Source organism: Rattus rattus, chromosome 4, assembly GCF_011064425.1.
Source record: "Rattus rattus isolate New Zealand chromosome 4, Rrattus_CSIRO_v1, whole genome shotgun sequence".
In the NCBI taxonomy this organism is placed as follows: Eukaryota; Metazoa; Chordata; class Mammalia; order Rodentia; family Muridae; genus Rattus; species Rattus rattus.
Window position 1 is genome coordinate 137495726 of NC_046157.1, and position 24258 is coordinate 137519983.

Here is a 24258-nt window from a genome sequence, read left to right on the forward strand (position 1 = left end):
AGACAGCGTGTGCTTAGGGGATTTGGATGGATGAAAATCTCAAGGCTGTGGTTTCATTGTCTTAGTTCTCCCACGGTGGAATGCTTCAGGCTTAATTTCTAGTATTCTAGGTGATAGAATTAGGTGTCATCGCCACACACAATAATTTGGAACAATGAAATGTCTGCTTCCTTCAGAGGGGTCTGACCCTACATATCCTCGCGACTGACGTGTTTTTCCTCTCCTGCCACTTCATAAGTTCCAAAGAATGATCGTTTAGATTTCCTGCCTTGGGTAGCAACCACCCAGGACTGAATTTCATACATTATATTCCAATAAATAATTCAATTTGCGTTGCATAAATTAATTTATATATGCTAATGTTAAGTGCTACTTTGTTAAGCTAAATATTTTTTTTTTAAATCTCGTGTTTATTGTATGGTCCCTCTTAACTGTGAAAAAAAATCTTTTTTTTTTTTTTATAAATTGCCAAGCATCTAAACGCTACTCACTCTGAGGATCTGCCTTTTAAACAGCCCCAAACCACCCGTCATGTAAATATTCATAACATATTTTGTGCACCTAGCATATGTTATGTGCCTCATAGGCACAGCTGACAAAATTGTAATATGAGTTGATGTGCATAGAATATGTAATATAAAATTAAGGCTGAACCCCTGAGAACTGGCTTACATCTGCCTTATTACTTCCCTTTAATTTCAGCTCTTGTCAATCTGCTCACAGGGAAGCTGTAACTGGCTATGGAAAAGAGAATCTTAAACACATCTTCTCTCATGCAAAAGCAATTTATCAGGCAGCGTCTCTGTGTTAGTCATCCTTTTGCATGATTGAATAAAATCATACTTTGCAAAATTTAATTTTTAGTTTATGTTATATTTATAAAATCCGGGAGCTGATCGTCCATTGCAGAAATATATTTACACTTAACTCTTTTTTTTTTTTTTTTGTGGGAAGCCATTATGGCTTCAATTTGATGCTAATTTCTTTATTGACTGTCTTCAAAGACCGTTCATTGGTTTCCATAGTTTAAAAGTGAGGCAACTTGGCAGCTCTCGTTGAAGTTGCTTGATTCTGTGAGTTATTTATTTGGCCCAAAGTAGCGAGAACAGAAGAATAACAAGATATGTGTGAGTGATGTCACTCTGAAGTGAGAGTGAGATTGGTGACTCAGATCTGTGCCCCCAGCCCCCGCACTTGGCCTCAGCTCTGTGATTCTCTCTGAGAGTTATTATATTGTGTAGCAAGGCAGCTGTCCTGTTTGATGAACTGGCCCAAGCCTGCAGGCTATATTACTCTTAGAGTCTCTGTGTCAGGCTCCGGCTTGTTGTCTCCTGTGGGGTTTGGAAAGGTTATTTTGCTGAACCCTGTTGACAGTGCAGGCCCTGACTTGAGAACCTTGACATCCCCACATTTTCATAATATGCCGGGCCACTGAAAATGCTGAGATGGGGGTGGAAATAATCTTTAAGGAGAGCAGAGAATACAGAGTTGTGTGGTTTTTTTCTTCTTTAATTTGGCTCTTGGAAAAGAGAAAGGAGAAGTAGATTCTGTATGATTAGCTAATTCTGACCCCATGTTCTCTCCCCTCCCCCACCTCCCTTCCGCTGACTGACTCACTGATTGTGCATGTTTGACCCAGTGTTTTCCTCCTGCACCTGTCCTGTTGTATACCCCCAGATTTACAAGGAACAGCTCAACACCAGGGTTGTCCTGGTGGCTGTAGAGACCTGGACCGAGAAGGATCAAATTGACATCACCATCAACCCCGTGCAGATGCTTCATGAGTTCTCCAAGTACCGGCAACGTATCAAACAGCATGCCGATGCGGTCCACCTTATCTCGTACGTGTTCCTTCAGGCTCTTATGGCGGTTTTGGCTTGACATTTATCTTTCTTCCACGATGATCGTATCAGTTAGCTTACACACTAGCGGGCAGAGCTGCTGTTGATACCATTCTCTGGTCATAGCGGTAGAATTCCAGGGGTGGGATGCTGTGGTTCCAGGGCCTCTGGCTCCTCTGTCCAAGCACAGAGCTATCCTTAAGGTCAAATCACAACCCAAGGTGCCCCTGGTACTGTTGCCTGCCCTACAGGCAGCAGCCTTGGAGAAAGGCAAGAGGGCGCTCCTTCTGTATGGTCAACATCTGTAGAACAGGTTTCTTGAAAGCTTGAGTTCATTTGCTTTGCTCCAGTTGGCTAGATCATTGTCACATGACCACACCTAGCCATAGGAAGTCTAGAAAAGCACCTTTTTAGACAACCATTGAATGCAGGTGTGTTTCTTTCTGTCACTAAGGAAGACGGTCATTCTCTCTTTCCACTCTTCCTCTTTCCCCCTCATGGCCGGTTTCACATCTCCCACCGTGGTTCTGTCCTGTAGTCAAACCAAGCCAATACACTCCTTCCTTCTGTCTCACCTCTACCCTTTACCCACCTCCTCTTTCAGCCTTTATCAATTTATAATAATCAGCCATAGATATTCTTTAGTAGAAAAAGAGTCAATGTGTTTATAACAGCATAGATGGAAATCTATTTAAATGCAGGTTTGTTTTTTTAATTTCCTGTTAGGAGTGGCTCTTAGGGTGTCTGGCAAGGGAGAATTCGTATGTTTCAGGAGTGTTTATTTGGTTTTCTGATACTATCTTGTTTTCTTAAGGCGTGTGACATTCCATTATAAGAGAAGCAGTCTGAGTTACTTCGGAGGTGTGTGTTCCCGAATAAGAGGGGTTGGTGTGAATGAGGTAAGTTTCATGGTTTCTGTGCCTAGAGTTCTGTCTTTGCAACTGACTTCATTCTTCATTAGGCCTCTGTGTGTAAACCCTTCTCGCACACATCTTCAGTGATGACATTGAGGATGTAGTGAGTGGCTTAGATCAGTAAGTGGGGCCCAGAGTGACTCCCCAGTTCACACTGACAGCTATGGATAACACCATGGTAGTTTTGCACTCTTACTACCTGAAAATCGGCTCAGAGATTTTTAGCTCTATAGCTGAGATGTTAAGTATTTATAAACTTATCAATCTTTTTTCTTGTAACTCCTTTTTTTCTTTTTAAGTTTTTGAACGCTTTCCTACATATACTAGAATTAGCTCGTTTATATAAAAAAATTTACAGATTACGTTTTGTCTCTATATAAAATTTCATTTTCATATTTTTCCACCTTTGCTTGGTATGAATTAAAACAAGTGTTTTTATAGAATCATTGTTTGGGTACCTTTATCATGAACAGTTTTAATTGAAAGAAGAACTCCAAAGCCTAGCCAACTATATCAGAATTCTGGGAGCACTGCAATAGGTCTTATTAGGCGGTCTTACTTGTTCAATAGGAGACTTTCTTGGCATATTTGAATATGTTGAGTTGGAGCACAGTCTTGGTCACTTTGATTTCCTGTTTCCATGTGAAAACTTCCTGTTCTGAAAGATGCTTGAGGGGCTGCACAGTCTCAAGAGAGAATGATTTAAAGAGACCACGCCATCTTTAGACATTGTAAAGCTCTACTTAGGGACTTGAAATGATATTGATACCACTGAAGGAGTAATAACTGGTTTTGTTGAACTCTCTCAAATTTTTCACACACGTTTTCAACTCTGAAAAACCAGTACGGTCTTCCAATGGCAGTGGCACAAGTGTTATCGCAGAGCCTGGCTCAAAACCTTGGAATCCAGTGGGAACCTTCGAGCAGGAAGCCAAGTATGTACACTGACCTCTTACTCCAGTCCCCCGATGTTCTGTGTGTATAATGCACGCCCAGTCACTGCGGACGCTTTATTTCTGTGTCACTGTGGTTTAATCACAGTGGATATCTCATGCCTTAACAAATAATCTTGACCATCTTAACATCAGTATTAGGTTATTTGAGGGGAAGACATTTCTCTTTCAAAATCCATAAGCTCAGACCCGGTCAGCTCTTTCTTACATGGAGAATGTTGAGGTGAGGTGGGGTGACAGTGATACTGATATGTTCCCTGATTTAGCCATTTGAGCGTAGACACAGAATGCCAGATACAGCTCTGTGGAGAGTTTATCACAGATGCAGTGCACTGGGAACGAGGAGCTCATATTTAAATGCTAACCACACTGATACGATCACATCCAGAAGGTGAGCCCCCGTCTCCCCTAGACAAAGTCTGCCACTGTCCCTTTAAGCTTGGGATGTGTGGGAGTGGGACACAGTTGTCCTCTGGTGCAGAGGTAGGTCCAGGGGGGAAGCTCATTTATGGCCCCTGACCCGTGCAGCACCAAAGTAAGACAAGGAACTGTGTTCTAGTTGATCTGATGAGAAGAGGAAGGACTAACTTTTCAAGTGGATTGAGTACTGAGGGACCATCAGACATTTAGAAGCCCATGGAAATATCTGGTTCCTTTTAAAATCAGGGTAAAGTCCATATCTCATTTCTTTTAAAATCAGGATAAAGTCTGACCCAAATTACAGTCCCCCTTGTGTGAGCATGGTAGTCAAATATAATCTTGGTACATTTTGTAGTATAAGGCAAAGCATCACAATGGGACCTTGTGGAGAAAGAGAGCAGCATGTTCATCCATTGTTCATTTAATGAGAAAATAGCTGAAATGCTCACCCTCTCATTATCAGTGTGAGAGCTAGGAGTATAAAGCCTCTCTTCCCACCCAGGCCTTCCCAGAGAAGAAAAGAAAAATGCATTATCTCGCATGCTGTCCTCCGTGTGATTGACATGCAGTACTGTGGAGAAGTAGAACAACACCCGTATCCACACTCCTGAGTCCCCTTCTTGTTCATTAGTGACCAAATCCACACCATCGTGACAAGCCCCCAGCCACCCTCCACTAATCTCTATCAACTCCATTTACTAAGACCTTGCTCAGATTATTTGCTTTCTCAAGGAAGCGGCCACCCCACTTTAAAGTTTCAGAAGCTGACCCAGATAGCTCAGAATCAGGAAGGAGAACATTGGCTTCCATGACTTAGTTGAGAGTCCTGGAGGCCAGTGCTGGGGTCAGCTGAGATGTTATTGGATTGAATGGTGCAGTAGGATAGAATGAGATTGGTCCAAGTCTCTGGCTGATCCTGGCACTGACTCCAGCAAATTGAATTTCATTCTTTAGCTGCCCTGTGTCTGAAGGACTTTGGTGACATTGTGTGGTATTCATACAAATCATCTGGGAATGCCACCTATCTGTGAACCCTAAAGCTATGCTGGGAAATAGAGACACCATTTCCATTTTAAAGCAGACACCCCCACCACACCACACCCCCAAAAGCTGAGTATCTTCTCTATAGGACTCTATCCTAGATTAAAAGGTAGACTAGAATTCAGCCTTTTGTTTCTAGCCAATGAATGGTACCACTAACTAAACATTGGGTTTTGGAAATCTAATCAAGGTATCTGAGTAACAAAAATGAAGAGAGGCCCAAGGTTTAATTTTTTTCCCCTTAGGAAGCAATCTATTCTCCAGGCATAAGGACCCATTGACCTAAAAGAAATAGAGGGGTCTTGATACTCTGTATTGAGGAAGTTTTTCAGGAGCTCGTGCAAACTGAAGCTGTGACTTTGTCTCCCTTCCTCCTTTGTTGTTCTCGTTTCATTGGGCTAGAATGTGAATGCATAGAGTCCTGGGGCGGCTGCATCATGGAAGAAACAGGGTAAGTCTGCATCACTCTCGCATGTGATGTATGCCCGTTGTAAAAATTGCTGCATATATAATCATTAGAGACACAGTCTCTCAGGTACTGGTCTTTTAGGCTAGGCACTTAGTATAAATTCAATAATTAATTGTCTGATATTTTAAAACTGACAGTGCTAATTCACTTTGTGTTTTAATTTTTAATCTAAGGTTGGGGAGAAAAGTGAAATGTATTAGCTACTTCTCTTTATTAACCCTTACAGGAATCACATGACTAAAAGCTTCTGCATTTAGTGGAGGCATTAATCTTTTAATATATTTAGAATAAAAGCAGATGGTCTACCTGAAGCAGCCAGTGAAAATCAATTCAGTCATCCATTTACATTTTAGGAACTTATAAATACACATTTATGGTAATAAATTTGTAGTATACTGTCTGTAGCGTCAACAGAGCTTTTTTTTTTTTTTTTTAATTAATTCAGAGTTCTAATGCCTAAACAAAAGAGTAGCTGAGTGGTAGACAGTCAACATTACTGCACTTGTCTTTCCTTGGTGGGCACTTGTGCAGCCAGCCCAGCTGTTCTATAGCACTAGAGGCCTGAATCCTGGTACCACTGTTATGTCCACGAGATTCCTACACTACGTAGGCCATTGCCAGTAGGCATCCTAGGCTACAACCCGCTTGTAGTCGTGGTGAGAGTTTTCTTTCTTACTGTCTTAGCTCAGGCCAGAGAGCTGCACACTGAGAATTTCTGGTCTTAACCATTGTTCTGCACTGACGTCAATGAAACCATCTCCTTCCCTGGGGGCCTTTGTTTCTTCTTCCATGGAGAAGAGGAAGTTTGTGCAGTTAGTTGTTACCCCCTGTGCCGCCAGAGAACATTCCTAGAAATGCAGTCTAAATGCTTGCCTTTCCTGGCCACATTGCTTGTGCTCCAAAGTTGAGTCCTTTATGATGATGCAGGCTTACTACTAAGCCATAGCAAAGAGTGCCATTTATATGTTACTTTTGTATGGTGATACTATTGCCTTTTATACTGTCAATTTCTAAGTGAGTTTTGGATTGAATACTCATAGGATGTAATAAACTATTTGAAGTTAATGTCTATTTTCTCAGAGATGTATTTGGTATACTTCTTGTAAGATATTACTGTCAGTAGAGGTGAGTTTTAATTCTACATGTACCCTCATACATAAAACTATTCTATTATATCCTAGAATGGTCTATTACAGACATTCCCAAGGAACCAGTGTGTATGATTTAGCTTAACCTTGACGTGTGTATGCTATTCCCCCGTGTGCCGGCATAGGGGTCTTAATTTGATTGAATAAATCACAGAGAGGTTCATTTTTTATTCATGCTAAATCATGAATATTGCTCAATAATTGTATTTGAAATGAAGAATAAAAAGTCATTGCTCACGGGAGCATTCCTTAATTCTTTTTCGCTGTGGGCATACACACTAATAACATATGCACGTATGATCCGGCATGATCCCACGCATCCTTCAGGGTTTATTCATTTACTTACATTGTGGATTGTTGAAGCCTGGGTAACACTGTCTGTAATAAATTGACCTTCTAGACTCTTCTCTGAAAAACAAGATCTAGTAGGCTGCTGGGCCCCTTTCTTCAGAACAGAGTAAGAGAAAGTAAGGTTGCCTCTGCTGAGACATAATAAATAAAAATAATCAAACTTTAATACCTAGCCTTGATTAAGATCTTGTAATAAGCCTTCCAAACGCAGTGTTTCTGTCAGGATGATTGGTAGCTTGGGAGTGACCAAGCTCCTAGTCCTGTGATGGTTTTTATTTTCCTCTCTTCTATGTACTCCACCCCATAAATGTAGCCATTTGCACCCAATACAAATATTGCTAAGTATTTGTATTGATCCTTCTATATCCAGAATGAACTTTTGGTCATTTTTTATTTTCTTCTCTGATGATTGCCTTTGTGAAATTCTCTACATAATTGGTTCCTTGTTTCTTCAGGGTGTCCCACTCTCGAAAGTTCTCAAAGTGCAGCATTTTGGAGTACAGAGACTTTTTACAGAGAGGAGGCGGAGCGTGTCTTTTCAATAGGCCGACTAAGGTTAGTGACTTAATTTTCCAGTAGTAAGAATGCGCCAAACATCAGAGACTTCTCGGAAAGCAGGTCTTCTGTCACGCAGTTTAATGCAGTGCTACAAGCAATCTCCCTTCCCCAGCTTCCCAGACGCTGTAAGTTCAGGTAGGAGCCATCATCATCACACACGTGACTGATAAGGGTTCAGTTATGGAGAGCCCCTGCGTGCTCAAGACTGAGCAATGATCAGATTGGGGGGTCAGTGTTCAATGCTCGCTTGCAGTAACCCAAAATGCAAAAATTCTCCAGAATTTTATGTTGGTGTTTTCACTTTTCTGCTAAGATGTAGGGAGTCAGAATGGAAAGAATTTTCACTAACAATCTCATTTAACCTTGACATTTCTTCTGGAGACTTAGTTTTCTTCTTCCGAGAGTGTCACTACTGTCCAGCTCTAACTCCTCCACTTTCTGGGGTGATCTGGTCCCAGGCAGAAAGCATTACTGATGTCAGCCAAGCAAAAAGCGGTCTTGGTCTAACATTTGCAGGTTCCATAAATACCTCAAGTATTTCTACTACATACTTCCCTTCCCCTGGAAGCCCACGCTGCCATTAGTGGTTCCTAGGAGTATGTATAAACAAAATTGCAATTCCTCAGGCACGAATATGAAGAAAATTATACATTTCCAGAAGAGGTTTTCAGGAGTTTTCAGAAAACATATTTGACAGTAAAACCAGATTTTGAAAATCTTCATTTGGCCCTCATGATATAAATATTTATTTCTTGCTGTAGAAGCATAAAATTGTTTGATTATAAGATGTGCTCCAGTCCCCTTGACATGGAGCACAACCAATCATCAGACCTTCCTAAAGTTCAGCAGAGGCAGCATTCTCAAGCTGACAGGCTGATGCTTTTGCAGAAGGCTCTGTGTCTCTATAGGAGCACACTTAGAGATGAAGCAGGCCAGCAGTGGAAAGACAGAACTGGTACTATTAGAATAACACCTCACGTGTCAGATAGAGTTCATTTGTATAGAAAATGTTCGATACTCTGCAAATTTAAAGAGTGGCAATATTGTGTTGACCTTCCCTTAAAAAAAAAAAAATCAGTCACCAAGGCAAACAACGGATAGACTAATTTATTCCATACTCACAAGAGAGTGCTACAGCTGGTGTCGGAATGAAAGCTTGGAACCTGACATCCCTGAGAAATCTCAGTAGAGCGAAAGCTCTGTAAATCTCAAGAGAACTGAGATTTTTCAAAGTGACTTTGCGCCATTAAAATAGGCTGCTGGTCTTTCCTGGCAGTGACCGCTGGGCAGAGAAAGCAGGAGTCTTCGCGGCATCTGAAATGAGTGAGGTCATGAGTGAGGTCTGTAATGAAGAACTCCCGTGAACTGGTGGCAGTTTTGAATTACACGGTGCATGGCTAGTGTTACCTAGCCTTGCAGCTGGCAGCTAGTTGTAAGCACTGGGCTTGAGGAGACAACACCAGCTTGTTTGGAGAGGTTAAGGTCTCTGGGATATACACAAAGATCCATTGTTACATTTCTCAGATTTCCTGTAAGCAGGAAGAAAATTATCCTGGTAACCTGGGAATTTCACACACACACACAAAAAACACTATATTTACATATTCAATTTCAGAAGTTAGATGTAGGATAATTTCTCCTTTTAAACTACAAATTACAATGATCAAAAAAGAATCCAGTAGTGAATCCCAGTAGAGTAGTTTGTATGTATATGCCAAAGAACTAAGTTTTTATCCCTCGTGTTCTTAGTCAATGAATAGATGCATAGGCATGTGTTGCTTGTTATTTTCAGTTTATATGCGTATTTTCCTCTGCCTCAGAAATCTTCCCAGCTGCTGTGATGTACATCTGGTTTGAGATAGTGACCGATCTCAGGAAGGGGAAAGAACCCAAGAACTAAAGGATGGGAAGCCTGGTACCAAGCATTGGTCATTTTTCCACTGTCCTGCCTCTTTCTGTTTTCTCCTGCCTGCCAATCAAAGTAGCACAGAGATTAGCACTGCTGACTACCAACTCGGCTGGAACATTTCCTTACTTCTTATAATAGTTCCTTCCTGGAAGTAGTAGAACCAGGTCTTCCTTGTGTAGACTCAGTGGAAGATGAGTGTTCCCCACAGTGCGCATGGCTGCTGGGGGCGAGCTCTTTCCCTCATGGTCATGGCTCTGAGCATTTGTGTTGAGGGGTACTGTTCCAGACTCCCCTCCTCTTACCACATACACCCAGAAGTGATGATCATCCGGGAAATCCTGTTCCAGCCAATAGGATATAGACACGGTTGTCATGAGTAAGCAATGTTCTATAATATTTTTATCCAGAAACAAGTTCATGGCACCACTGGGGGGAATATTCTAGAAACTTCCTCTGCTATGAGTCCAGCAATGACTGGGAGATTTATATTGGTTCACACGTCTGTCTATACATTAACTTAACATACTTATTTTTTTTTCTTTATGAAACTAAATTGGGTATTAAGAGATTGGATATTTGCACATAGTTAATTTATTGAAACTTATGTTACTGAATTAATTGTATGTCTACTCACAGATAATTCAAGAAATGCAGTGATGGGACTTTGAACCAGACAATGCAGATTTCTTTTTAATGAGTGTGATGGATTTGAATCTCTGACAACATTGTTCTAAGCTTATTGGCATTTCCTTAGTTGTACATCTCACATTTGGTTTTGACTGAACATATTTATCTTTCTGACAGTTTGAATGTCTTCTTGGCTGCCTTTAGTCAAGTCAGCAAATTAGATATCTATGAGTCTTATTAGGAGTACATTTTAGCTCCATTAGAAAACACGGAAAGCGATCTATTTCTCTTGACAGCTTAGCTTCATAGTCACTGATGCTAGAGGTTGTCTCTCAAGACCCCACCAAGGAAATCCCCAGAGAGACCACCTTTTTTCTAACATAATTTTACAAGTGTTATTAATAAGCAAATAGCATTTCGCTTATTATGTATATAGCATGCATAAAATGCATAGTAGTAAATGAGAGGCTGGAAGAGTGGCTCAGCAGTTAAGAGAACTTGCTGTCTTTTCAGAAGACTGGAGTTGGGTTCCCTGCACTGACACTAGGCAGCCTATAACCATTTGTAACTCGGCTCCAGGCGATCCAATGTTCTTTTCTACCCTCTGCAGCTACCCACATGCATGTGTGCATACACTTGCATAGCTGTACACAGAACGCATAAGTAAAAATGAATATAAGGTAATACTAAATCCTAGAAGAATCATCTGATACAGTGTTTATGGCCAGCTTGCTGTGTGGATTTTCTACAATAAATTCAAATGCGTTTCTTTGCTTTCTCCGATTTCTTTCAGCTGTTTGAGCCCACGGAATGTGGAAACGGATATGTGGAAGCCGGGGAGGAATGCGATTGTGGTTTCCATGTGGTAGGTATAAGAGACTGTCTCTACTCTTAGCTCGGTTCAGCTCTGAGCTAAGAAGAACAACTGTAGAGGAGCAGGTATCATTCATTGTAGGGTCACTGCCTTCGTTTTTTTTTTCTGACTGCTATGATCAATGCTTTGTCCCAGCTCAGACACGTAAGGATTAGTCATGTTGTTGTTGCGGCTGTGTCTGAAAAGCTTAATGGATTGTTCTAATCAAATTCCTGACCTTTAAAAAGTTAATTCAGAGCTCATATCCATCTCAGGCACCTTGTACAGAATCATGAGCGTTTTCCCGTGCTGCATTTATTTCCTTTTCCTTTATGAAACAAAACCTGGGTATTAAGAACATGGTATGGTCACCAAGGCACGTATAGGGTGCCCGTTAATGAATAATCATACTCTTGGGAGATCACTCTGCTGAAAAACGTGGCAGGAGTCTGTTACCGTTTAAAGTGATTGATTTCTCTAAAATGTTAACATACTGTTTATAGAACTCTTGTCATCTGATGCATAAACTGCACATGGAGGGAATATGGAACAGGCAGTGGTGTGTTCCTGGTTTACTCAAAGGACTGTTTTCTCTAGGAATGCTACGGAGTTTGCTGTAAGAAATGCTCTCTCTCCAACGGGGCCCACTGCAGTGACGGCCCCTGTTGTAACAACACCTCGTGTCTTGTGAGTCCCCTGGAAGTCTCATCTTTCTTTTTGTTCCTTGACAAGTTAGCCAAGCGTCTCAGTATGTTTGTTGAGCTTCTGAGTGACTGGAGACACATTTATGCATGTTAGCTCAGCGATACTGGTCATTTTATCAAGCTTCTGTGGACCACAGCAAGTGTCTCTTCTGTTATTCCCCATCTACTTTCCTATCCTCCCAGGCTTCCTCTAGAGGGTGTATCCACCCCTACAGCCTCCAAACTAAACAAGTTACCCTATCAACAGACGAACAGATTATATCATAGGACAGAAGAGGAACAATTCTGTTGGTCTTTTAAATTGCACAACCTATTTGCAACATTCATTTTTTAAAAAAAACTTACCCTAATTTGTTTTAGGTATATAGTATTAAAAACTAGTGCTTATATCTTCCACTCGGCCTTTTTTGAATCTTATAAAGTCAAGAAAGCCAGGTGAGGAAGTACTTACATATGGTCACATGTGTACATGTGTGTGTGTGTGCGTGTATGTGCGTGTGTGCATTGTGTGTGCATCTGTGTGTGTGCGTGTGCGTGTGTGCATGTGAGTGTGTGTGCGTGTGTGTGTGTGTGTGTGTGTGTGTGTGTAGGGTCTTCTACTTTCAGTGACTGACAGTTCTTTTACAAAAGTCATTTTAATATCCCTTTTTCTCATGTCAGATCTATGACGTTTTGAATAACTAAAAACTACATGATTTTATTGCATTTTTCAATATCAAGGGAGATTCTACATCATGATATTCTAAGAGATTTCAGCTTAATTTGTGCTCGCTTTATATTGCCTACCAAATGATAAATTGCCTGAGGCTAATGAGACTTCATACTTTGCCCATCCTGTGGCAGACAAACCAAATGTTTTGTTCATCATAGGCAGTCATGGATGTCTCTAAAGGTGATTTATATGAATTCATTGTGGTTCTGTTGTGTGTATTTATCTAAAGCAAGATTAATACTCAATCTAATGGATAAATTAGCTATAATTGGATACACATACACACACACGTATGTATGTATATAAACATATATAAAATTTGTCCTTCAGAGAGGTCTTAAATGTTTAATGACAATTTTTATTCCTTCGTGTTAAGCTAAACGAGTGTTTCTTCTTTACATAAATTTCATCACATCATTTTCGTACCTCAGTGTGTGGAGACAGTGTCTGCATACTTAGCGCCTGTTTGATGCTCACCTCAGTGTAGGGTGAGCTTCTGAGCCTCATCTCTAGCCTGCAAAGGTTTTACACATTGTGGAGCGGGTGGGCGAGGATTGTGATAAAGCACAGACTTTGTTGGTGGACACAGGAACGGCAGCTTTGTACAGTGAATGCTACCTCCTAATGCTGTGCTTTGATTTGCAGTTTCAGTCACGAGGGTACGAATGTCGGGATGCTGTGAACAGCTGTGATATAACCGAGTACTGCACCGGAGACTCTGGCCAGGTCTGGAAAACCACGTTTTATCTTTTATATTGTGCAAGACATGTTTTAAATCCGTCAATGAAGACTGCGATTGCAGACCTGTTTTGGTTTCATTATTATAGATTTGTTTCCTAGATATTCTAGCTCTCTACCAAACTATTATTTAAGGAAGTTTGGTGTCGTATTTTGGGATTTTCATCTTTCTCTTTTTTTCTAAATCCCCCTTTCATAAATATCTTTAGATAATTTATCCTCAATTCATAAGTTTGGCTTCTTTGGTTCTCACATTTTGCATGCTGTTTTCAAACATTTCGAACAATTTTTTAAAAAACAAATTTTGGAAGGCAGCTGATGTAGGAGACTGGGAGCAAGCAGAGGCACTGTGGCTGGGAGCCAAAGGCCACCATTCTGTCTCTGCCACTGCTGCTGTCCCCGTGCAGAGGTCTGCTTCTCACCTAGGTGCTTTGGCATGATTCTGGTCCATTAAAATGATTATAATGCTGTAATTAATATTGACTTCTTGACTCCCTAGTTGTATAATTTTTGTGCTTTTTATTTATAACATGTTATTTTATGGCCCTATTTGCCACTCAAATGAACATCTGTTGAGTGACTTGCCAAGTACTGCTGTAAATGCCCGGATGTCGACGTGAACGACTGTTGAATTCTTCCTCTAGTGAAACTTAGGTTCTGTTGTGTGTAGAGAGACAAATAAGTTAAATATATATAGGTATATATTTATATATACTATATAAAATATGTATTTATATATACTATATAAAAATATGTATGTGTGTATATATAAATACATATATGTATATATCCACACATGCACATAAGTATGTATGTATCTGTATAAATATAAGTATATATCATATATCATACTGTATATGATAAAGTAAGGTCCTGTGGAAAGAAGAGTATGGTGGGATATTAGGTTGGGATAGTAGCTGTGGAAGGAGTTAGTTTATAAACAGCAAGGGTAGATGCACGGTTTCTTCAGGATGTGGAATGGAGGGCAGTAGAAAAGTTTCAAAGGGTGTCAGGGTTCTGGCAGGGGGACCTGTATGCCATGCTAAGGATTGGGATTTCATTTGACTTTTTCTTTCTTTCCGCTGTGTCTTTAGAAGATTTTCCTGTGCTAATATCTTGTTTTATGGTGGTATGATGCAAAACCATCAGTGGACTTTCACCCAGAGATCACCCATTAGATTTCAGTAACTTTTCATTGTTTTATCATTATAGAACTAAAGGCTTTCATGCGTTTGGAGGAATATCTCTCCTGCAGGGCTATCTCCGTAGGCTACATTCCCAGGATTGGAGTTGCCATCCGCAAGGTAGACTGCTGTCCACTGGGGTCACGATGAACATGGTGCAGTTTCAAGGCAAAAGATCATGCAATAAAACCGAAACTGACCAGCTTAACTTACTACAAGGGCCCCGTGTGCCTCCTAAGAGATCCTGGCTCAAACTGTAGCAGTTACAATTGATTGCAGCTTGGCTTCCTTGCCAAGGCAAGCCCCTCCACAGGAGACAGCCTGAAGAAGCAGTGGACAGTGCTTGCTTCCCACCCACACTAGACTTTCCGGCTCAGAATACCTAATTATTCTTCACCGGCTCATCCACCAGTCAGTACAGTAATGCGAGAGCAGAGTGCTTGGCATTGTACTGAGTTGCTGGAAGGGAACACGAGAGGAGAGAAAGAAAAGACGTTAATTAACCTTTAGAAAGGTCTTTGTGTTCTTCTCCATGCCTTTGTTAATGATCTAGCACATGGAAATACATCCTGACTTTATTTATATGCATATCACTCTTGCACATGTGTTCCCCATAGTTAAGTATGTAAACAGACTCCTCTGTAATTTTTCTGTACAGTGTAATGACAGAGTACAAGAGTTGTGGAGTCTGTCTTTCACAAGTATAACAATTCTGATATACCATTTGACTGTTACTTTTATAGGATAGTATTTTTTTTATAACTGCAATATATGTTCTTGGCTCTCATATTCAGCCTTTTTTTTTTTTTTTTTTTTTTTTTTTTTAGAAATAATAGGTTTTATTTCAAATTTTAATTCCTGAATTGCTTTGTAGTCTGATGGAAATAAGTCCTTTAAAGTAGGAATATTGAGACTGGAGAGAAAGCTAAGTGGATACAGTGCTTGCCATGTGAGACTTAGGGCCTGAGTTTGGATCCCTAACATCCCCATGAAAGCCAGATGTAGTGGCAGCACACGTCTGTAACGTAAGCGTGGGAGGCTGAGACAGGAGAATCCCTAGGCAATTAGTCTAGCTGATTGGTGATTTCTGGTTCAGTGAGAGACCTGTCTCAAAACAGAGGTGTGGAGAGTAAAAAGAAGATAAGCAATATCTGATATCCATAGGCACACATGGATCATACCAGTGTATACATACATATAACCCACATACACCACTCACACGCACATGCACTCACATACTATATATGTATATATACTATATATATATATACATACACATATATACATATATATATATATATGGGGAGAGAGAGACAGAGAGAGACAGAGAGGGAGGGAGAGAGGGAGGGAGAGGTAGAGAAAAGTAAAATTTAGTTAATAGGGGCTCTTTACTTAACCTATTTTATTGTCTAAGAAATGCAATTGTTGGGGTTGGGGATTTAGCTCAATGGTAGAGCGCTTGCCTAGCAAGCACAAGGCCCTGGGTTCGATCCCCGGCCCTGGAAAAAAAAAAGAAAAAAAAAAAGAAATGCAATTGTTTTTCTTTTTACGCCATGTGTCTTTGGTGAAAATTGTATTGTGGCACACTCAGTGGCACATTAGAATAGAGTGCTATCTTATTTTTATTTCATGTTTTAATTAATTTTGATATTAGTATTCTAATATAAAAGTTCTGATATCTCTGAACTTCTTTTTCTTTTTTAAACACAACAAAATAAAATATAGTAAGATGAAACAAAAACCATCAGATTGAAGTTGGGCAAGATAAGCCAACAGGAAAATAAAAGAGCCCTGAGAGAAGGGACGAGACTCACTCATTCACACATTCGGGGTGTTGTGCGGTGAAAGCGATAGCGTTTCCACAGAGGCTCTGCTGCAGACCCCTCCAGGCCCCACAGTCACGGCTCCAGTCTCTGAGCTCATGTGAGCTTTGTTCAGTTGTCATACAGGGTCCTGTTCTCCTGGTGTCGTTCAGTGCTTCTGTCTCCCCCACCCCTCACCGCTGTCTCTTTCACCTCCTCTTCCACAGGGTTCCCTGAGCTCTGAGGGGACGGATTTGATGGAGACATCTCATTTAGAGCCATGTTGGATTTTTTTTTCATTGCACAGTTTATGACAGACTAATCAATACTCAAGCAACTGAAAGAAATCCGTAGCAAACAGTGAGGTGACATAGTAAAGATATTTGAAAGCTGTGATAATGGCCTCTGTGAGCTCTAGAAATTAATGAGGGATTCCACAACTTCAGATAGGCACCACTGAAACTGCTTCAGCTGAATCTTCCTGCACAGCACCCCCTGGTGAACCCGGGAGCAGCGGGTTCAGAAATTCTGGAGCATTGCTTCACAGAGAATGCCCAGACTCGTTCCTGTTCTGAACATCCTTAGAGGATGTTAAGAACCTCTGGGTGATTTCCCAGTTAAACATTTCAGAGATCAGCAACTGGACTCATTTGTCTGTCTGTCTGTCTGTCTGTCTTTGAGGCATGGTCTTACTCTGCAGCCCAGCCTGGCTATAACCCTTCCACCACAGCCTCCCGACTGTTAGGATTCCAAGTGTCTCCATTTCTTTTCCATAGCTGTGACAAATGCTCTAACTCAAACAACTTATAAAAGGCCTGAATAGGTTTACCGACTGGGGACCAAAGTATTCAAATATATGCACCCACAGGGGACATTCACATTCAGATCAGCACAGCAGGTGTGCACAGCCACATCTGTCTAACAACTGGCTTTTCTTAGCCTAAGCTAAAGCCAGATTGATTAGAAAGCAAGGCACATGTACCTGTGACAGTTTATAATGAGGGCTGTGTGTGTGTGTGTGTGTGTGTGTGTGTGTGTGTGTGTGTGTGTGTGTGTGTGTAAAGCGTTCTTCCTTTTTTCCTCTTCTTAAGACATCACAAAGTGACTTGCTTCTTCTAGGAGCGCCCCACCCCCATTTCTGTTTACTCTGTTTGTACTGGTTTTAGGGTAAGTGAATAATTTATGATAGTTGATTAATGAGATAATGACTGCATTCCGAGGGACTCCAGAAAGATGGACGAGGCCGCGGGGATCTCTTCTGTGTGGTTTGTTTGCTGTCAGTTGTTGCATCCCCGGGATACACAGGACCAGGTAGTGAAAGGCTGCGGTGACTGAATCTGAAAGGGGCTCCAGCCTTTAGGAAGATGCAGAAGGGACATTTTCTTGCTGCATCTTGTAGAGTGTCGCTGCTCCTGAGGAAAGCCGCATGTATCCTTCGTCTTTCTTGTGATGAACTCAATAAGCGGTCTTCGTGCAGCATAAAATAACTTCATTTTACCAGTATGGGTGATCCATTCATTTTCTGAGTCAGCTAGTAGTAATTGAACACCCACCACATCCTGGTGTTGTTTTGTGCAGCAGGAAGCCAAACAGAAAACCCTGCCTGCCTGGAGCTCACGTAATTGTGGAGACTAGGGGAATATATGGATTGTCAGGTGGTTGTAAGTGTGGTGGAAAAGGACAGTGTAAGAAATGGGGAACAAAGGATGCTGGAGTGGGGGGAGCTGCCTCTCTAAAGAACATGGTTACAGAAGGTTTGAGAGGGGGAGAGTGGAGCAAAATCCCTAAAGAGAAGATGGGATGAGGCCGCAGGAAGCAGGCAGTGGGCTGGCAGCGTGCCTGGCATCTTTTAGGGAATCACATCAGCCACCAAGAGAGCTGGAAATGAGGCCAGGGAGATGATGGGTGTGGGTGGGAGAAACAGCTCACATGTGACTTGGAAGGCTGTTCAGAATTTTTGGGCAGAGGACCAACGCGATCTGGTGTTCGTGTTTGACGGACCTCTCTGGGAACAGTACAGGAACCAGGGTGGAAGCAGGGAAGTTTGGGCAGAAATTACAATCCCGGTTATAATGTTGGCAGCCTAGACCTGGGATTTAAACGGTAGAAGCTGAGGAGAAGAGTTGACATTTTGAAGTGAATTTGAGGATTTGCAGTCACACTGGATGGCATGTGTGAGGACAAAAAGACAAAGAGGAGACACAGACAATGAAGAATGAGGCTCTGGTTTGGGACCTGAGATGTTGTTGGGTCGAAAAAACATTTGCTGAGAAAACGGGGAATCTGAGGGACCTCGGTGAATTTCCCATGGATATTTTTCTTTCATAATTGCTTTCGACCTCATGGTCCCCGACCTTTCCCCAACTCTTAAATGTTTAAAAAGTGTAACTGGAGTTATTCTGGGGGAAATGAAGTGTACTTTAAAATGGTGCCACAGATAACCATCTACGCTGCTAAAACAGCAGCGGCGGTGGCGGCAGCAGCAGCAGCAAGCTCTACTTCCACAGATTATTCTAGCAACAAGTCTGCTTTGAGAGGTCAGAGTGATACTGCACTTACACTGATTACATTGTGCTTCAAGACCATTTCTTTTGCTTTTGCAAAAATGTCCCATAGGCACATGTCACAATGTCACATGCAGATTTGACATTTACAAGGAGCCACGCAAGGTCTTGCAAATTAGTTCTTAATGTGTCCACTCCCCCGCAGCAAGCCAATTCATTCTCCTCGCTGCCCATTTTAGTCCCTTCTGCTTGTAGCTACTTGACAAGTGAACATTATTTGTTATCCAGCCCATCTCCAGGCAAACAGAAAAACACGAAAAGAGTTAGCTGCATTAGACTTTATTCATTAATGATAGAATTAAATTAAATCATCCATTAATGGCATTAAATGTGTTTTTCTAAAATGTTCCTAATTGAACATTTACTTTCCCTCTTGTTTTATTTCATTAAGCACACTTTCTGAATTTATTTTGTGTACATCAGTATGTCAACTAAAAAGATAATATTTTTCAGTGCCCGCCGAATCTGCATAAACAAGATGGCTACGCCTGCAATCAAAATCAGGTATGCTGGGCTATAAGATTTCAGTGTAATTTAGAAAGGATTAGTGTCATTTCCCCCTCCCTACTTTTGATGAATGGAACTCGGAAAGAAAGTTTACCCAAGTAAATTGCAGAGGCTGCTGGTTTACATCAGCTTTGCTTCCTTCCAAATGTTACATATGTTTAACCAGTGACAGATTGTCCAGAATGAAGGGAAAGGGAAAGAATGCAGTGGCTAAGGAAGCTAGGAGTCTCATTTGCTCAGTTGTAACCGTCCTTAAATAATTTCAGCCTGTCTACTCAATTAAAAAAAAGACAATAGTTTATGAGCCTTTTCCAAGTCAGTATTAATACCCGCAACATTCACGTATAAGAGCAGCTAAGTCATTTTGGTTTCATTTGTAAAATGGTACAGTTTTTTGTTTCACATGAAAGTTGAAGTTTCAAGAATTATTTTGGGTCTAAGGAGACATGCTGTGACTGTGCCAGGGCTTTCTGTTTCAGCATCCTGGAGCTTCTATCTCTTTGGTAACTTTGTTTCTTTTTGGCCACTTTGAAAAGGCTCGAGTATCCAATGAGAACCTCGTGTGGCTCACCCAGAGCAGGACCTTGTAGTCAGATCCTGGGGACAATGGCCCTGGAGCCCTTTGACTTGCAATGCGTGTGTTCTTTCTCTCAGGGTCGCTGCTACAATGGCGAGTGCAAGACAAGGGACAACCAATGCCAGTACATCTGGGGGACAAGTAAGTGGCATCTTCTGGCCTGATGGATACACACAGTTTCTTTTCCGTGGTTCTGTTCTTTCAGTCTGCGACAGAGATACACAGCATGGAGCAATGCGAAAGAAAAGTCCAGCAAAGAGTGAAAGGAAAGAGCAAATGTAAGACTTAGGCACAGGCCTGCAGGTGTAGTGTAATGGTAGCAGGCACGAGAGACTTTGAGTTCAATTCCCCGTATACCTCAAACAATGCTGCTGATTCGAAGACCATGAAATAAATATCCAAGTGAGAAATCGCCATGGAAACCAGAGTGCTTTTCACTGACCTTGGCTGTTAAATATGGGATGTTGCAGTTACGTGACAGGATTGAGTGCTGTGATCATAGATACTGTCTGGCTGCTTGCATGATTGCATAGCTTACTTTGTTCCTTTCTGGTTTACCGTGTGAGAGTAGCAGGCGTGTTGGAGTTTTGAGTGTTTTGTTTGTTTGCTTGATTGTTTTCTTTTTGTTGTTGTTGTTGTTGTTGTTTTCGGTTTTTTGTTTTCGTTTTTTTGTCTGTTACTTGGTGTCAGTGATAACATGGAGGAGTTTCTTTGGTAGTAGACAGGACCGTGGTAACGAATTTCAAACACTGTCTGAAAGTTAATACACACGGCTACTGGTTGAGATTCACAGTGACTCAGAACTTCAGCTCCTGAGGGCCACGTGTGAATTGACCTACTTTGCTTTCTGATAAAAAGCATTGGAAAAACCAACTTTAGGGAGGAAAAGATTTATTTGATTTATACTTGCATATTATACTCCATCATGAGGAAAATTAGGGCAGAAACTCACCGCAGGAACCTGGAGACAGGAATTGAAGCAGAGATCACGTAGGAGTGCTGCTTACTGGCTTGCTCCTCAAGAAGGGCTCAGCCTGCCTGATTGCTTTGTTTGTTTCTTTCTTTTAGTTATAATTTCATGTATTTTTTGATAAATATATTTATATTTGTATGTTTGAACATTTGTGTTTTTCTTTGTCTAGCTATATTATAATTGTTTAATTTTGTTTTACTTATTCACTTTACATCCCTCTCACTGACCCCATCTGGGTCCCCCTTCCCACAATCCTTCCTCCTTCCCCCTCCACGTCTCCTCGGAGTGGGTGGGGACCCCCTTCACCCACCCTGCCAGCCTGCTTTCTTATACAAGTGAGCAGCACCTGCCAGGAGAGGCACCACCAACAGCGGCAGTGCCTTCTCTCATCATGCATTAGTGGAGAAAATGTTCCCCAGGCTTGCTCAGTGGCTGATCTGATGGACGCGAGTTTTCAACTAAACTTCCTTTTTCCAAGCTGAGTCTAGTTTGTGTCAAGTTGACAAACACTACCAGGGCAGGAAAGCAGAGAAATAAGACTCACTAGTTAGCTAAAGCTGGCACTTCCAGAATGGAAGAAAGGACACAAAAGAGGTCACGTGAACGATTTCAGTGTTCAGCAAGTGTTGTTCATGTGAAAAATTTAACCTCGGTGCTTCGTTTAGGTAAAGATAGTAAGGACATAACGTCTTCTTAACATCTAAATATCAAAACTCAAGTGCTGATATAAAATCTTAGCAGAGCCAGGCAGGTTAGTTCATGCCTATAATCTCAGCATTTGGGAAGTTGAGGCAGGAGGATTACTAGTAGTTTTAGGTTGGCTCGTACTACATAATGAGTTCTAGGCCAGCTGGGTCAAGAAAAGAAGACTGTGTCTCAAAAGGATTAAAAAGACCTAACAGCCTCAGTGGTCTGCAACTTTAACATTAATCCCCCAGTGTTAGCATAAGCAGGATTAAGGAGGCTGGAGAGGCGGCACAGCCCTCAAGAGCACAGGCTGCTCTTCCAGAGGTCCTGGGTTTACTGTCCAGCCCCCACACGGTAGCTAACAACTGTTAGCAACTAACTCCATTTCCAGGAGATCTGATGCCTTTTTTTTGGCACTACATACACATGGTACACAGCCTCCCTTCTAGGCACAACGCCCGTACACATAAAACATGAAACAGGACAGGACAGGATTAAGAATGCAAACTTGTTTACTATGTGGTGGCCGTGTATGTGTTGTGGCTAGTGATTTTTCTCATTGGTCACTCTAAAACTCACAGCAAGATCTGGTTAGAGACTCCTCACATTTCAGACTGCTATGCTGGAGCACTTTTTTTTTTTTTTGGAGCTGGGGACCGAACCCAGGGCCTTGCGCTTGTTAGACAAGCGCTCTACCACTGAGCCAAATCCCCAACCCCTTGCTGGAGCACTTTTGTACCAGCTCACAAAAGCCACTGAAGTTTGGAAGTTTCCATAAGTCAGCAAAGGGCACATTGAGAGCTTGAAATCAGTGCTGGCTTCTTTCCGCATAGGAACAGGCAATCAAGGTTCCTTTTTGTCCCCTTTCTGGGAGGCGGCTGATAGACAGGTTGGTGGCACCCCACTGAGTGCGAGTGCCCCAGAGAACTAAAATGTGTTTTCCTCTCTCCTCCATCTCTGATAGAGGCTGCGGGGTCAGACAAGTTCTGCTATGAAAAGCTGAACACAGAAGGCACCGAGAAGGGCAATTGTGGCAAAGATGGAGACCGGTGGATTCAGTGCAGCAAACAGTGAGTGGGCAGGCACCCTGGGGTATAGCGACCGCTCCCAGACTGATGCAAAAGCAAAGGGAACAAAAGTGGGGAGTTGTGGATGCACAGTGTGTCCCTGTGTGAACTGTCAAAAGATTAGCTACATATGCTCTATTAAAAATAAAAAATAGATAAATGTGAAAAGGAGAGAAAAAATATAAAATAAACCTTGGTGCTCTGAACCTTCTTGTACATGCGACCTATGTAAACTGTCCCCATCTTATAGGGAGATGTCCTTAGCGACATAAATGCCAGGTCCCAGGGATGCATGTTTTCATTGTCATCAGATGACATAAAATAGCTGTGCACCAGGAAACACTCCTGTCTCCACCAATACGTGATCTTACCAGATTTATAATGTTTATCAATGGGTAGGAACTGCTATCTTGGCATGGTTTTAATCCTCATTTCTCAAGCTTCAAGAGACATTTCCACAGCGCCATGCACCATGGTCTGTGGACTTCCGTGTTAGTGACTTGACACTTCACTTGTTTGTCGTCATCCTGTGTGACTCACTAAGCTAGGGTGGAGGTAGAGGCGTCCTCATGACAGGTGAGTCATGTAATGTCACCAGGCCACTGCTCCCCTCTGCTTTACCGTGTTGACTTCTAAGTTCTTACTCTTGTGAGCTCACGGTTGCAAAGGCTGCACATTCAAAGGTGGGTCTTCCTCATGTTCTGGATTTTCCTCACACTCATTTCTAGGCCAGCTGTGCTGCCCCGAGCTCTACAGTGGGGAGGAGGGATGGATAGGGCAAGGGATGTCAGGAGCAGGACCACGCTGCTACTGAGAAGATCACTGGTCTGTTTGTCAACGATGCACACTTCCCTGCAGTGAGTGAAGCGGTGGTCCTTTAGGCAAGGGGGTGGGGCCAGCATAACTAAGACAGTGTCTGAGTTCTCCTATTCAGCCCTGAAGAGACCACTGAGGAATCCGAGGGCTGGAGATTAGGCTCTATTATAGATTGCTTGCCTGGTGTCTGCAAGGTTCAGCGTTCAGTTCCCAGAACTGTAACATGTAAAACTAATGCATGTGTAGTGGTGTGTTGAGCTGGGTTCTTCCTGTCTTCTGCCTCCCAAACCGTGCAGTGACGTGTTCTGTGGATTTCTGCTTTGCACCAATCTTACCCGAGCTCCGCGTATTGGTCAACTTCAAGGAGAGATCATCCCGACTTCCTTCTACCATCAAGGCCGAGTTATTGACTGCAGGTAACATAGAAGTCAGGAGACCTAGGGAAGAATGATGATCACAGGTTTCCAACAATCAAAATTTATAAACATCGAAGATCTAAGATTTTCTAATTCCATCTTTTTCTTCCATGTAAAGGGCCACTTTAAAAAGTAGTAGTATATTGATTTGCAAATTTCAGTTGCCTAAAATCGTAGTGGTGATCAGTATTTAAGACCCTTTTCCAAATCGCAGTCTTAGGAATAGAGTTATGCTCCAAGTTGTAACCCATATACCGAAAGCGCAAGGTTAGAAGAGTTCAGAGTTTAGAATGTTCGTCAGGTGCATAATGAGGTAGCATGAGAACGGGACCCAGGACCACGGATTTAGCTTTCATTTATCCCTTATACGCACAGGCTGAAGGAAATTCAATCGTTTGTGCATCTGTTTTACTGACATAAGAACTGT

At 41.9% G+C, this 24258-nt stretch overlaps 1 protein-coding gene across 1 annotated transcript in view; it reads left to right on the top strand.

Moving 5' to 3' along the window:
* Adam23 (ADAM metallopeptidase domain 23) overlaps positions 1 to 24258 on the top strand; it is a 145208-nt gene that overhangs the window by 94853 nt on the left and 26097 nt on the right. The window contains 12 exon segments of the mRNA XM_032901217.1: positions 1678 to 1841; positions 2656 to 2740; positions 3600 to 3690; positions 5572 to 5620; positions 7593 to 7692; positions 11025 to 11096; positions 11682 to 11771; positions 13146 to 13226; positions 19242 to 19292; positions 19950 to 20013; positions 22497 to 22602; positions 23712 to 23831. Of these exon segments, the coding sequence (XP_032757108.1) occupies positions 1678 to 1841; positions 2656 to 2740; positions 3600 to 3690; positions 5572 to 5620; positions 7593 to 7692; positions 11025 to 11096; positions 11682 to 11771; positions 13146 to 13226; positions 19242 to 19292; positions 19950 to 20013; positions 22497 to 22602; positions 23712 to 23831 (1073 nt within the window).